We start from the raw sequence: 16121 nt of genomic DNA on the forward strand, positions 1-16121 counted from the left end.
TTATTGCTATCTACATAACGAAAACATAATTCTAGGAAAAATAGTTTAGTTTGCAATTTGATAAATTGTTTTGGACGTTTATGCATTTTTATGGGTATGCTCTTTGGTTAAATATATATACGGTATATATTTTACTAGTAACTGTTGCCCAACCATGGTGTGTTAGTGTATCCTAATAATGAAATAGGACTCCGTCCAGTTAAATAATCTTGTTAATAAAGCAGAGAATATGGGTGCTAGGGATATTTTTGAAAGCTATTCCAGGATTTTCATATCTATGGCCTAACCTCAGAATAAGAAATCAAGATCAGATGGGAAGAAGTCCAACACCCTGCACCCCCACCGATCCCCTGTTTAGTTGTAGCTCTGGAGCCGGAGCTACACATCTCCACTTCAAGGTGTAGTGAATGGAGCTTGTAACTGCTGTGCTGCTCCCATTTATTCAAGTAGCAGCAGTGCTGCATTTACCAGCTCCATCCACTACATAATGAACAGAGATGAGTCATGTCGGCGCCAACTACAGCTCCCATTAATTTGAATAGGTTAACTGCAGTGATTCTGGGTCAGTTGAAAGTACTAGTTCCATGCTGCAAGGGACAGCTGATTGGAGGACTCCCACCGAATAAATATTGATGACCAATCCTCGGTGCATTGATGGCCAGCTGGAGTGCAACTTTTTTAATCTCAAAGTAACCACTTAAATTTGTAAAAACAATTTATATCAGATCCCCACCTAGGAGATTGTTCATTTCTTTTCTTTTTTCTTATTTTAAGCTACATCACAAGGAAGACATTTAACAACACCATGTTGTATATCATTTCAGAGGATATGACTGGTCTGGTCAACAGTTTGCCAAAATAGACAGTAGCTAAGAGAAATTGAACAGAGCATCACTAATTTCTTTCTAGAAAAATGTGATGGTCTTGACCACCAGACCACACTGATACAATCTGATGTGTTTCTAGAAGGCTGGTTTCACATGTACGTGTTTGTTCCAGAAAATATGCTCTGTGTGATGGCCACATTTCTTGGAACAACCACTGCTTTTCCTCCTCCCTGCACAACATGGGTCTACTGTCATGTGAGTACAGGAGAGTAGACATGTGGTCAAGCTGAAACTTATAACATGATACAACGAGTTTGGCTCAGACGATATTCAGTTAGCCCAGGAAATGGTACGGTCACATGGACCATATTTCCCAGTCCACACACGCTTGTGTGAAGCTGGCCTAACGTGGACATTTTTAAAAGCTATTGAATTTTGCCATGCTGTGAGTTAGGCCGGGTTCACACGAACGTGTGTGACCCGTGCCTGTGAAGCGGCCCGCAAATAGCGGGCCGCAATGCTTGTTCGCCGGCCGTAGGTCAGCCGCATCGGATCGCGGACCCATTCACTTTAATGGGTCCGCGATCCGGCCGTTCCGCGAAAAGATAGGACTTGTTCTATCTTTTAGCGGAACGGAACAACGGGACGTAACCCCAGGAGGCACTCCATAGTGCTTCCGAGGGGTCCCGTCCCGTGCGGCCGTTCCGCGATTCCGGATTAGCGGACCCATTGAAGTGAATGGGTCCGCATCCGTGATGCGGAATTCACACGGAACTGTGGCCGTGTATTGCGGCCCGCGATTTGCGGGCCGCAATACGGCCACGGGTCACGCACGTTCGTGTGAACTTAGCCTTATTGGCTCCTTGTCAGATGTATGTTTGCTGTGCCTGTACACATTTTGAAACGTTAACCTGCTAAAGAAAGCATATCAGAACGTAGCATTTTTATCATAATGGACACATCTCTTGCTATGGGGAGCACCAAGTGAAATGGTTAATCATAGCATTTGTGCCTTGCAGTGAATCATCTCTAGCGGCCTAGAAAGGCTTGTCATAATAACAACGGCCGTCAAACAGAACATGCTCTTCCTAATGATTCAGTGGACCGATCTGAATGTATTGGCATTGTAGAAGAAAGTAAAAAAAAAAATGTGTGTGTGTGTATATATTTTTATTTTTTTGAAGAAAGATTAGCATGTGAGGTTTTCTGTCGATGTACAGTATTTGAGAATAAAGAAAGTTCATTATTGTAACAGGAAAAATAACACTTTTATTTTTTGTATTTTGTAACACCAATATTAGATCATGGTTATGTCCGAGGGGTCATCCTTTTCTTCAGGCACCAGTCTTCATCTCCCCAGCCTCCCTAGTAATTCTTTATCCTTCTCGGATGTAAAAAAGAGCAAATCATCTCATGGATCCAAGGTGAGTATTTTTCACCACGTCTACAGTATGTTCTATGTTTTGCAGAAAACTTTTATCAGAAATTTGTTGCAATGCACATTGATTTCTACTATAAGGGTTCATAACAAAAAACCAAAACATTTGCATGCTATACAGACATGTCAGAAGCTTTGATCAGCGGGTATCTGGGTACTCAGGCGCTACCAGTCGCTAGAAACAAAGGGACAGAAGTACTTGGCAAATGCTGTGCTCATTTTTATCCGATCGACTCTTCTAAGCTGTTCCCGAAGAGCTGAGTGAACGGTGTATAGATCCATAGAAAGCCTATGTATGTAAAAAACGCATGTCAGATTATAGCATATTCTGGGCGTCCAAGCTCTGATATCTTACCATTTGCCCAAAGATGCCATAGCTGAGATTTATGAGCGCTCTTTTTTTGTAGCAATTGGTGGTGTCTCAACACACTAATAGCATGCTATCTCTGCAACATGTCAGGTTTTGTGCACAAAGATGCTGGTACATATTGAAGCTGTGTGTGAATTAATAAATTTCAATTCACTTATGTTTGAGACCTGAGGGTAGAAAAAAATAATCTAGGAACTTTAAGCCTAAAGCCCATTTACACAGGCCAACTGAGCAGGCAATTACTGGCTCCTTAAGGGAAGTGCGAGCTGCATTGCAAGCAGCAATCACCTCTGAAAACCCCTATAGGTTCATGGTTTCTGGGCAGTGGATCTATTTACACAGTACGATCTGCTGCCCAGAAACAATGATTTAGGAGACAACATCATGCTTTCACCCTATGAACAAGGGTCTGCTCATGAGGGCAGTTATGAGGAACACCCGTTCACATGAAAGTTTGTTCCTGATAATCAGCCGGATAAAAATCCCTCGTAAAGGGACCTTTACTCTTTACACAGCTCCTCTCTAGAAGGTGTGCAGTATAAAGGAACATCAGATTAGCTGAGTCATTGAGCAGCTTTATTTTAGATGTCTTCATGGAAAGTAGAGTTGGCATTATGTAGTTATGGCAGAGGTCCAAATGCTTATTATAATAACCACTTCTGTCTTCCTTATGTACAGGATTTAGAACTAACCACAATGGCATTTTTCTGTGTACAAGAACACTTTATTGGAGAGAAAAGATTCGCAATTGCCACAAACCATATATATATACCAAATTCAATGATTAGGAAAGAGAATAATCAGAAATATTTCTCATATATATTCAGGTTTTCACCACATTATCTCCTTGATTTTTTTTTTTTTTATGTTTTCTCTTGTGTTCTTTTCAGTTGATGTCTATAGGATTTCTTAATATCTGGTTACTAACAAATTCATTCTTGCTTCTAAATGGTTTAACTTAAAGCTGTCTGTAAAGACCCATTTACACCTGCTGATGCACAGGCAATTATCAGGAATTAACAGTTTGCTCCCAGTAATTGCCTGACCATTGAACTGAAGGGAGAGCTGCATTTACTGTACATGCAACAATGATTGTTGCTGAACAGACTCATTGTTTGTGGTCAGCATATCCCTTATTACACAGCTGTGCTGCATAAAACATGTGATCACTGCTCATTGGGTGATTGATGGCACCGTTTATCGAGAGTAGGTGTTTGTATGAACACTCCTTCCTGATAATTGCCCTGATACCTCTCCCAAGTAAAATGGCCTCAACTTGTCAACCTCCTATTTGTTAGGAAATTACTAGGCTACAGTGGTAGTATATCACATTTGCTTGTGATTACTTGTAATTGTTTCCTCTATAAAAACAAGTTTTAGTCACTGAAGATAAAGAAAAGGCAGAGTTACTAAAAAATTGTTTTAGCTCTGTTTATACAAAAGAAGAAAAAGGAGCTGATATCTGTGGTGCTGGAGCTGTTAGTACATCCAGTAATATACTCAATTGGCTTACTGTAGATATGGTCCAAGACACATTAAATAGGGTAAATGTGAACAAGGCTCTGGGTCCATATGGATTACACCCAAGAGTGCTTAAAGAGCTCAGTTCAGTCATTGCTGTGCCCCTGTTTATAATTTTAAAGATTCTCTACGCACTGGTACAGTGCCACGTGATTAGCGCAAGGCAAATGTGGTGCCCATATTCAAAAAAGGATCTAGGTCCTCCACAGTTAATTATAGACCAGTTAGTTTAACTTCTGTTGTGGGAAAAATGTTTGAAGGACTCTTAAGGGACCATATACAGGAGTATAATGCTCTGTAAATAATATTATAAGTGATAACCACCATGGGTTTACCAAGGACAGAAGTTGTCACTAACCTGATTTGTTTTTATGAGGAGGTGAGTAGAATCCTGGACAGAGGGGCGGCTGTGGATGTAGTGTTTCTGGATTTTGCAAAGGCTTTTGATACTGTCCCTCATAGATGTTTAATAGGTAAAGTAAGGTTTATAGGGCTTGGAAAGTATATTTTGTAATTGGATTGAAAACTGGTTGAAGAACTGTGTCCAGAGAGTTGTGGTCAATGATTCCTATTCAGAATGGTCCCAGGTTATAAGTGGTGTACCCCAAGGTTCAGTGCTGGGTCCTCATCTGGAATATGCAGTTCAGTTCTGGGCACCAGTCAATAGAAAGGACGCTCTGCAGCTGGAAAAAGTACAGAGGAGAGCGACTAAACTGATAAGGGGCATGGAGGGTCTTAGTTATGAAGAAAGATTAAAAGAATTGAATTTATTTAGTCTTGATAAGAGACTTCTAAGGGGGGACATGATTAACCTATACAAATATATAAATGGGCCATACAAAAAATACGGTTAAAAACTGTTCCATGTCAAATGCCCTCAAAAGACAGGGGCCACTGCCTCTGACTGGAGAAGAAAAAGTTCAGTCTCCAGAAGTGTCAAAACTTCTTTATTGTAAGAACTCTGAATCTGTGGAATAGAATTCCTCAGGATGTGGTCACAGCAGGAACAGTGGACAGTTTTAAAAAGGGTTTAGATGAATTCTTAAAAGTAAGTGACAGATTTCTACACATTTACATAAGAATTAATATGAGTCTCACTTCCTTCTGGGATTCGCGTCCCCACCTATCCCTTGGTTGAACTTGATGGACTTACCATATGTCTTTTTTCAACCGTATTAACTATGTAACTATGTAAGTCCACTTGAGTAACTTTTAATATGGTGCTTATCAAATATCTAGTAACTTGAAAAAAGTCAAAAGCAGATTATGGATTTCTATTGTTTGAAATTAAACCTGGTTGTGTTTCTTTCAGGACCCAAGTAAACCAGTTAGCATAAACAGCAACAGCAACTCAATTAGCTTATCTAAACCACACAAATCTTCAAAGGAGCACAAGGAGAAATCATCAAAAGACTCAAAAGAACATCGAAGTGCCTTCAAAGAACCATCCAGGGAACATAATAAATCTTCCAAAGAATTGTCCAAAAAACCCAAAGAAAACAAACCACTGAAGGATGAAAAAATTGTTCCTAAAATGGCCTTTAAGGAACCCAAACCCATGTCAAAAGAGTCCAGGTGTGAGAACAATAATATTCTTACAGTATCTAGTGGGCATCAACAGGAAAAGAAGGTTTCCAGTAAGAGGCCACCGCATATGGACTCAGAAGACCCATTAACCAGGAAAAGGAGGAAAAGCAACTCTGAATCTTCTCTTAAAGGTTTTTCTAATTCTTCACTACTCATATTGTCCTCCTCAGACAAAAAGTCTTTAAAAGACAAATCTCAGCCTAAAACGGGGAAAGTAAAAGTTGAAAGTGAAGTTGTCGATAAGAAGAAGATGTCGCTACCGCCTTTTGAAGACATTGTAGACCCAAATGATACAGATATGGAGGATAATATGTCATCCAAATCAGAGGTATTGTATGCAGTATCTACTTCATTTTGCTGCAATGTATGTTGTATGCTGCTTGGATAATGAAAAATAACAATGATGACATGACTTTGTCATGGTAATATCTTATTGATGTGGGCCAATGATGCTTACACCATGGTTGGTTTTAGCTATGTTTGTTAGCCATAAATCTGCTAGGAAGTAAACATATGCACACTGCCAAACACTCTTGCAGCCTGTATGCAATCATACCGTGACCTGTTCTTTAGATCTGGAATCAGATATGGAAATTTCAAATGACAGAAGTTTTTTCTTTTTTATGGATAAAGAATTCCATGTGGGATAAAGACTTTAGTCTGTTTTACCTCGAGCTATAGTATGAAGTCAAATTTCAGGTCACCTACTATGTTTGTGCTGTTTGAGATGAAATTCACCCATAATATTGTGTAGAGTTGTGCAAACTTGGTTTATTGAATCATCATAGCGTCACATTTTTTGCATCTCTATTTAGCTTTTTTTGGCTAATTTGCAGGTGTAATTCTTTTTTTTATTCATAATTGCCTAAAATCATACTTTAACGTAAACTGCTGACCTGTTTACACTTCATTGAATAAAGTGAACCTGTCAGGTCACCGTGGAGCATGTTTTATCTATTTGCAAGCAGCATGCTATAGAGTTGAGGAAGCTGAACAGATTCATATATTGTAAAACTTTTGGTATAAAAACATTTGGAAGTTATTGATTTAAAGGGTACCTTTTAGATATGTCATAAGGACATGTAAGAAGTTTTGGTAAGTTGTGGTAAGGACTTATAGAAAGTATTCACCTTCTAGCCTAGCAGAGCCTATCATAACAACTGAAAAGGCACATGCACAACTGAAATAGTCATTAAACTAAAGGGGTGGTGTCACTAATATAAATTTATCCTGCCCAACAGATATCACTGTTATATCACTTTCCCCAAATACTATTTAGCCAAGCTGCCTATTCCAAAAGTTATTAGCCTAGCATTGCACCCATTGGCAAATCTGTTGTGTTATTTAGTTGCTGTAGGTTACATCCTGCCTTGGAGCCTGGTAATTCAGGATACACAAGCGTCATTGGTGAGAACAAGGGCTGTAATAAGTGTCTCATGATCTGCTGATGTAAGGACACATCTCACTGCCCTAAGGCATGATGGGATGGCAGACTCATAACAAACCAGGAAGTAGGATTCAAGCATGGGGGATAAGAGAAAACTGCAATTGAGGTAAAAAAAATAAAAATAAAAAATCCAAGGAGGAATAGGAGCTAGAGTGGTTGATGAACATAAACTTTAGAGTATAAAGTAATTTGTGGCACAACCCTTTAAACTTCCTATTTTCTCTGCGGCAGTCCTACTGAGTGACTTATATACATTTATACAGAACCTGCTGTCAGTGATTTAGTATATGTATATAATATTATTACTCCGGATGTGATCCAGAAGCAAGGAGTCAATAGGAACTGTGAATTTGATGTTTCTTTTGGGTCAACCTTGTATTTTGTTTATGCTTCTGTGCTTATAGAAACTCTCTAGTCAGGACTGATACGTGGTGATATGTCAGCTGCAGGGCCTCATGAAGTGGTGCATGATACAGGGTTTTGAAGAATACCAAATAGAAGCTCCATGTTTTATGCACCGCCATACAGCAGACAGTTTTTGTTTTACTTTTATTATATTGTGTATTTATGTTTCTGGAAGAGTTCAACTCTGGTTGTTCTAAAAGTGAGAACAATAATTGTTCTATATCATAATGTTGTTGAAGAATGAACAGCCTGTAACGGAAGTGGAGAACAATAGAGTTCACACTGTGATTAGGAAATCCTTTTTACACTTTCCCATGATATTCTACATAATTTAAGCTGTATGTAGCTTATTTGTGCCGTGGTCACAACAAAGATCACACTTTATAGTTTGCAGTAATCTATGTATCGGTGTAAGAAAGAAAAGCTTGTGTAAAGTTGTTTATTCTGCTTGACTCTTCCAAATGAGGTAGGAGATGTGAACTCACATCTGAGCTATTAGAAAAAGATGATATGACCATATTTCTGTACAGTACATATTTTGGAACTTTTGTAGTGTTAATTCATATATGTAATTTCCCAGTTAATATATTAATGTATTATTTTTTTTACTGATAAGTTACAATGTATATTATACTCTACTGGTAGCTGTTGACCTTCACAGCTATTCAGTGCTTCTATAATTTGGCGGTTTTTCTACATCAGATTATTGAACTTTTCAGGAGGCATATTGCCAGAGCAAAGTTATACTGGAAATGTTCAGCTCTAAGAATATGTTCGATGACAGATTAGGATTACAATGACAGATGTCACTTCTATATAGGTAAGGCTACTTTCACACTGGCGTTTTGGCTTTCCGTTTGTGAGTTCCGTTCAGGGCTCTCACAAGCGGTCCAAAACGGATCAGTTTGCATTCTAATGAATTCTGAATGAAAAAGGATCCGCTCAGAATGCATAAATTCAGTCTCCATTCCGCTTTGGAGACGGACTCCGTCTGATGAAACTGAGCCAAACGGCTCAATCTGGCACAATCTGACACAATGTGGCAGAATAGAAGACGGATCCGTCCTCCATTGACTTTTAATGGTGTTCAAATCTTGGCTATTTTAAAGATAATACAAACGGACGGATCCACACAAAACGCGAGTTGGAAAGTAGCCTTACACAACATCCATCATTTGCAGTAAGTGATGGTCAGAGATTATCTACTCCTTCCTTGTACAGGTCACAGAACATGTCTAAAAAACTCTCCCATAGAAGTCAGTAAATCTCCTCTAGACTATTGTGTCCATGGTGGCTGCTGTAAAGCATCTCTCTAAATGCTGTTAACAGCTCAAGCAAGATGGCCGCCTCAGTTTGCAAATTTTTTTAATTGCATTTCTTGTCAGAAAACAAAAACATTAGAAAAAAATACTTGACACCATCTGGTTTTAACTGGCAGACATAATTATAGGTAACACATTCCCTTTAAATAGTGATAAAAATGAATTTATGCTTCAGAAATATCTAATAGTTGAGAGGTTATTAAACAGGAAATGTGTTTATCCTTGTCCAGTAGTACTTAAAGGTACTTTCACACTAGCGTCGCTGGATTCCGGCAGGCAGTTCCGTCGGATCCGGCAATCTGTATGCAAAACGAATACCATTTTTAGACTGATCCGGATGCAGATCCGTCTCACAAATGTATTGCAATACCGGATCCGTCTCTCCGGTTGTCATCCGGAAAAACGGATCCGGTATTTATCTTTTTAACATTTTTAAAGGTCTGCACATACGCAGACCACAAAACCAGATCCGTTTTTCCGGAACACTTAGGGCCCGGATCCGGCATTAATGCATTTCAATGTAAAATAATTCCGGATCCGGCATTCAGGCAAGTGTTCGGGAATTTTGGACGGAGAAAATACCCCAGCATGCTGCGGTATTTTCTCAATCCAAAAACCAAAAACCGTACAGTGACTGAACTGAAGACATCTTGATGCATACTGAACGGATTGCTCTCCATTCAGAATGCATTAGGATAAAACTGATCAGTTTTTTTCCAGTATTGACCCCCTAGGGCGGAACTCAATGTCGGAAAAGAATAACGCTAGTGTGAAAGTACCCTTACCTGAACCTGGTCCTTCATCTACAAGTAAACTGAGAAGCGAAATGTTAGTTCGGATTTCTCTTCTTCCGACTTTGATTCAGACTTTGAAGAGGATTCTGATGAGTCTTCTGAGTCCAATTGAATTTAAGAGAGGTCTGTTTTCATCTGATGACACAAAAGAGTTAATAAAGGCAGTAATGACTACAATGAACCTAAAATTCAAAGATCGGATCAAGACAAAATGTTCAGTGGGTTAGAACAAAAGAAGAAAAGAGTCTTTCCTGTTCATCAGAATTTACACATACTAATCAGAAGGGAATGGAAGGTTCCAGATAGGAAACTATTTATTTCTAGGCAAGGAAAAGAGAGTTGGGCAGCTCAGCTATATCCAAAGTACAGGCGGAGTGCCAGCGGCTGCGGAGGCGATCCCTCTCCAAATAATAGGCATATTTATTTCTAGGACCATAACAAGTAGAAATTTCCAAATTGTAAATATATAAAGGGGAATTTTTCCAATCCAAAAAAGCAAAAAGGGAAAAAGGGTAGAGGTCAAAAAATGGGCAGATATAAAGGTTTTTGTTTTAACCCTGTAACTTTCTAAGTGCTTCTTGGACTGAAAAAGCAGAGGCGTCCATTGAAAAAATTTGTAGGGCAGCTACATGGGCTAGTCCTTGTACATTTATAAAACATTACAGAGTGGATATTAAAGGGGTATTCCCATCTCAGACAATGGAGGCTTATTGCTAGGATATGCCCTCATTGTCTGATAGGTGCGGGTCCCACCTCTGGGACCGGCACCGATCTCTAAGACTAGTTTCACACTAGCGGCAGGGGAGTCCGACTGCCGCTCCGTCCCCATTGACTATAATGGAGGCAGGGGCGGAGTTCCGGCAGCAGCATGGCGAGACATGTCGTAGTTTTATAGAGAAAAGACCAAGAGTGGCCCACATGCCAAGACTATAATAGTACATCAGTGCATATTGTGGCAAAATAGGGGGACCAACTATAAATAAATGTAAGTACCAGCTCCTAAATCCAGAATAAAACCTACAAAAAATGGATCTCACAGAGTACTAGTAAAAAAAAAAATGTTTTTTTATTGAATCACATGAATATAAAAAGACAATGTCACTTTAAAAGGAAAGGTAGCAGAAAGAAACACACCATCCTGGTCAGTTAAACAGACTAGATATTAATAATCTGTTACAAAATTTTCTATATAAGAATTTATAACAGATTATTAATATCTAGTCTGTTAACTGACCAGGATGGTGTGTTTCTTTCTGCTACCTTTCCTTTTAAAGTGACATTGTCTTTTTATATTCATGTGATTCAATAAAATATAATATATTTTTTTCTGGTACTCTGTGAGCTCTGTTTTTTGGAGGTTTTATGTCGTAGTTTTAGTCCGGCTGCCTCTCGCCGTGCGCTGCCGTGTTGCCGCCGGAACTCGGCCCCCGCCCCAATTATAGTCAATGGTGACAGAGCGGCAGTCCGGGGGCACATGTGAACTAGTGACAGGATGGATCCGACATGTTGTTCACCCGCCAGAACAGCCTGCCGGACTCCCCTGCCGCTAGTGTGAAACTAGCCTAAAACGAAGCCTAGAATGAGGCCACTAAGCCTTCCTATTGGCCCACCCAAAATAGCCGGTGCACTTGGCTATTTTTGGCGGCCGTATGGAAATGAATGAAGGGCATGCTTGGTACACCCTCTGGGTCATTGCCGGCTCCGTTTACGAGATAAGTGCGGGTCCCACCCTTGAGTTATGCCCCATTGTCTGAGATGACAAAACCGTTCAAATGCAAGACATGACTACACCAACCAAAAAAAAAGAATAATAAAAATAAGAAAACCTTAAATACATATGGTAAATATGTATATAAAAAGAATATATTAGTTGGTTTGAATGGGTGCTTGTTGAATAAGACTCTTTAGGCTGTTGGTCCAGAAAGTGTCAGTGCGGGACTCCACACTGTACAAAGGAGGGAAGTGGAACAGTAACTGGGCCTGGAAACTAGGGAAGAAACAGGTCACCTCCTAGACAACCCTAATCCGGGCCCTAACTATCTATCAATATGAATAGAGCTTGAAGATAGGAATATTCATATGCAGGATACCTAGGCCTTCATATCCTATAAGGCCCTGGAAAAGGTTAGGACCAGAGACAACCCATTCCTCCCCAGATGGACGAATGGAAGTCTATGTCTCCGGCCCAGATACAAACAATAGGGAATATAACAAACACAAACAAACGCGACACTTAACTTCTGTAGAGACAGACGAGCAGGAACACCAGAGACAAACTCACATCAGCTCAGTCAAACCCAAATTAAGATAACTACCACATAGTCAGAAGGGTGGGGTCAGACTATAATGGGTAGAAGTGATGACCACTGAGCAACAGCTGAGAAAAGGGAAGGGGTCATTAACCCTATCAATACTGAATCAAGAGAAATCAAGGAGGCTGTTAGATTCCTCCACGCTCAGCCAATCTCCTTGATTTCCTGACATCAGTCACCTGAGGGACCGTGACAGAAAGACACTGAGGCGGAGCTGGAGGAGGGTCTGATTTATTCTTCCTGTCCCTACCTGGTTGGAGGAGGGTCATCTCTTATGGTAATTCCGTCGTGGAGGATTCATTAAAGGGTTTCTGTCACCCTGCAAAACTCTTTTTTTTTTTTTTTGGATAGTTAGATTGCTCATAGTGCGATATAGCAGAATATAATGCTTTTACTTACTTTCATGCGGCCGATTCTTTATAAAACGAACTTTTATAATATGTAAATGAGGGCTCTACCAGCAAGTAGGGCGTCTACTTGCTGGTAGCTGCTGCAGAAATCCGCCCCCTCGCCGTGTTGATTGACAGGGCCAGCTGTGATCTCCTCCGGCCGGCCGGCCCTGTCAGTAATTCAAAAATCGCGCGCCTCGCGTCATTCGGCGCAGGCGCTCTGAGATGAGGAGGCTCGTATCCTCAGCACTCCCTCAGTGCGCCTGCGCCGATGACGTCTTCTCTTTCGGTGATGTCATCGGCGCAGGCGCACTGAGGGAGTGCTGAGGATACGAGCCTCCTCATCTCAGAGCGCCTGCGCCGAATGACGCGAGGCGCGCGATTTTTGAATTACTGACAGGGCCGGCCGGAGGAGGAGATCACGGCTGGCCCTGTCAATCAACACGGCGAGGGGGCGGATTTCTGCAGCAGCTACCAGCAAGTAGACGCCCTACTTGCTGGTAGAGCCCTCATTTACATATTATAAAAGTTCGTTTTATAAAGAATCGGCCGCATGAAAGTAAGTAAGAGCATTATATTCTGCTATATCGCACTATGAGCAATCTAACTATCCAAAAAAAAAAAAAATGAATTTTGCAGGGTGACAGAAACCCTTTAATGGGAAATTACCGGTAAGTGTTAACCAGTTTTCATCCGTGTGTTATCGGCATCGTTTGCAGATAGCACACTGATCTATTCATTTTTATGGGCCATGTACGTATTTTTTGTGGATCCTAGTGGCCTTAATTCTGCAAATTATAAAACATGTCCTATTCTGGTCTGTATTGTGGATGAGAATGGCCCTTTCTATTGATGTTAATGAGAAAAATGCACACAGAAGGTATCCATATTTTGAGGATCCTTTGTTTGCTGACCGAAATACAGTACAGACACGGCTATGTGCATGAAGCTTTAAAGTCTGTTTTTACAATGCCAAATTGAAGGCCTTTGTATGAAAATGTAGCTGCCTACAGTAAGTTTTTTTAGTTTTTGCTTAAAGTTAAGTGTACCCTTTTACCAAAATGTATATATGAAAAAATGTTAATTTCTCGCACCCTTGTGTTACTGAGTGTCCTCCATACAGCTTTGTATGGAATTCCAAAAGGCCTGACACCACTCCTGAAATGTCCGTTTTAGTAAATAAATATAATTGTTATGAAATGCTGAAGTACTTTTTTGAATTGTGTTTCTCTGTTATTCCTCTTGAGTATTTGGATGTGACTATTCACCTATTTATTGTCAAAGGAGTGTTGTCTGTTTGCAATCTGACAGTGATTAGACTGTGCCATATTGTGTACCCAATTGTCAATTTAGTCACAAATTTCTAGGAAGATTAGAAGAGGAATGGCGAAACACATAGAAAAGATACCCCAGTATACGGTAGTTATTTTATGAAGAATACCAAAGAATAAGTATATTAAGCTAGACATTCCAGGGGTGGTGACAGGAACTCTTTGAATCTTTAGTTTTCAGCTTTTTTTGTAGACTTGTCCCTTTCTTTAAACATTTCAGATATTAGCGGTTTGACTATTAACAATGCTGCTGTAATTGTTCTTCGTAATTGTTATAGCCTTCATATAAAAGCCTTTTTCTGCATCCATCAGCAAAAGAATGTTGTGTTTCTTGTTCAAACCAGAGTATTATGTTCTGTTCATAGGCCCCCGTGGAGTAGCATGCATCATTCTATATTAACATTTTGGCTGGAGAAAGGTCCCAGTGGTGCTCTTCAGGCATTGCCACTGAAAGTTCACCACTTGACTGACGTTCTGCAGCCCTCATTGGAATAACATTCACAGTGCAACATCGTTGTGGTGGCAGCTGATTCATGACTTTCTCTTAATATCATGACAGTCACCTAATGCCTGCAATTTCCTGACATTGCTTCTTTTGTGGAGATCAGCTATGAACAAAATATGCCCCGGGGATGCACAATTGTGCTGGCTGTTTCAGCAACCTTTGGATCTCACTTAACCACCTATCTTCTCTAGTTGCTCTCTTGGGTTATAAAACCCAAGCTTGAAGCCTTTTGCTGTTGGTTTTCTATTTTATAGGGCTAGTTAGAATAGTACACCTCAACCTACAAACATTTCTACAATTTAGGAATGAGCTTGTCATCTCCTGTCTGTAGGTAGATGTGATCTTTACGGACAATACATTTTATAGCTAAAGTACCAAAAAAGCTGCACTTTTTTTTACATTTTCTACAATTTTTATTTCAGTCATACTTATTCTTTCTTCATTTAGTTACGCAGTAAATTAGGCAATCTCGAAAAAACATGTTCCTGGTAACAATTTGAATCTACAGAACATGAAAAGGTATTATTTCCTTAGGCTACTTTCACATCTGTGTTGTGCTGTCCGGTTTTGAGATCCGGAACAGGGTCTCAAAACCACAGCACAACGCTTCAGTTTTGCCATTCAATTTTGCTCAATTGTCATTGTTTTATTTAGTCCTTTCTTTTCAGTAAAGAAGTGACATAGACCTGTGTATATACAGAGAGCTTTGTGGAGTGAAGATACAGTAACTATGGAGAAGTTAGTTTTAGAAATTGATGGACAAGTCACTGGAGAACACCGTTGTTCCTCTTAATGTTTTTTGAGTGACAAGGCTCCTATCAATGGCCACCTTGACAATGAAGTCAATTTAATTATATTTGGAACCAGAGGGTTTCCAGACAGGAACATGGAGACTCTTTTGTGTAGTTTGCAGTCTAGCCCCCTTGGTTACTAATTACTTCCAATACAAAACTCTGAAGAGAGGAAGTATTTTGGCTCAATTAATCAGAACACCTTACATGGTGCACTGACTTGTTTTGCAAGTCATCTGTGTACATTTGGCTTTTTGACAGCTTTTTCTGATTCCTTCCTTTCTGATTAACTTTTTTGCATAGCTTTAATGGGTTTTTCAGGATTTTCATATTGATGGCCTATCCTCGCGCTACGTCATCAATATGAGATCTGCAGGTGTCAGACTCCCAGCACCCCCTCGATCAGCTGTTTGAGAAAGCAGTGCCACTCTCCAGAGCTCCAATGAGTTTGCAACCTCCTCACAGTTTACTAAGCACAGCTTGGCACAGCATGGAGCTTGACTGCACCTAGGCCAAGTGACATATGAACATGACATCACATGGCCCAGGAAGAGGCCTAAGCACTCACAGAGCACCGTGACCCTTTCATACAGCTGATTAGCAGGGGTGCAGGGAGTCTAACCTCTGCCAAACTAGTATTGATGACCTATCTTGAGGGCAGGCCATCAATATCAAAATTGCAGAGAACCCCTTTAACATGGTATCTTCTGATCAGATGCACATAAGAAAAAGAGAGAAGGAGAAAGATAGGTAGGGGACCGTTCAGGTACTTTTTAGGGAGTATGTGAGATAAGGGGCCACCTTATTCAGTTGTGCAAGAGGCACAATGCTTTTGATGGCTCATCAAAGGGAAGTGTCCAAAGAGGTGCAGGCATGCTTGGTTCCAGGATCACCTTGGACCTGGTATCAAGATCGATGTGGAAAACAGTATCCGGGCGGCTCTGCTCAAATCCAGGACGCAGAAGGTATGCGAGACTATACTCTTCACAAAACCACACTTTTTACAGCCGGATGGGCCTTTTTATCAGGTTCAATATATAGATTAATATTGATTGTGACGAAGCAGGCCCATACGGCCCGAA

General features: G+C 40.3%; 1 protein-coding gene across 5 annotated transcripts in view; it reads left to right on the plus strand.

The window, feature by feature from the left end:
- MLLT3 (MLLT3 super elongation complex subunit) overlaps nt 1–16121 on the plus strand; it is a 270938-nt gene that overhangs the window by 146066 nt on the left and 108751 nt on the right. For all 5 annotated transcript variants that reach the window (XM_040417220.1, XM_040417219.1, XM_040417221.1 and 2 more), the window contains 2 exons: nt 2129–2251; nt 5469–6071. In XM_040417220.1, the coding sequence (XP_040273154.1) occupies nt 2129–2251; nt 5469–6071 (726 nt within the window). The remainder of the gene's footprint in view (nt 1–2128; nt 2252–5468; nt 6072–16121) is intronic.

This window comes from Bufo bufo, chromosome 2 (genome assembly GCF_905171765.1).
Source record: "Bufo bufo chromosome 2, aBufBuf1.1, whole genome shotgun sequence".
NCBI lineage: Eukaryota > Metazoa > Chordata > Amphibia > Anura > Bufonidae > Bufo > Bufo bufo.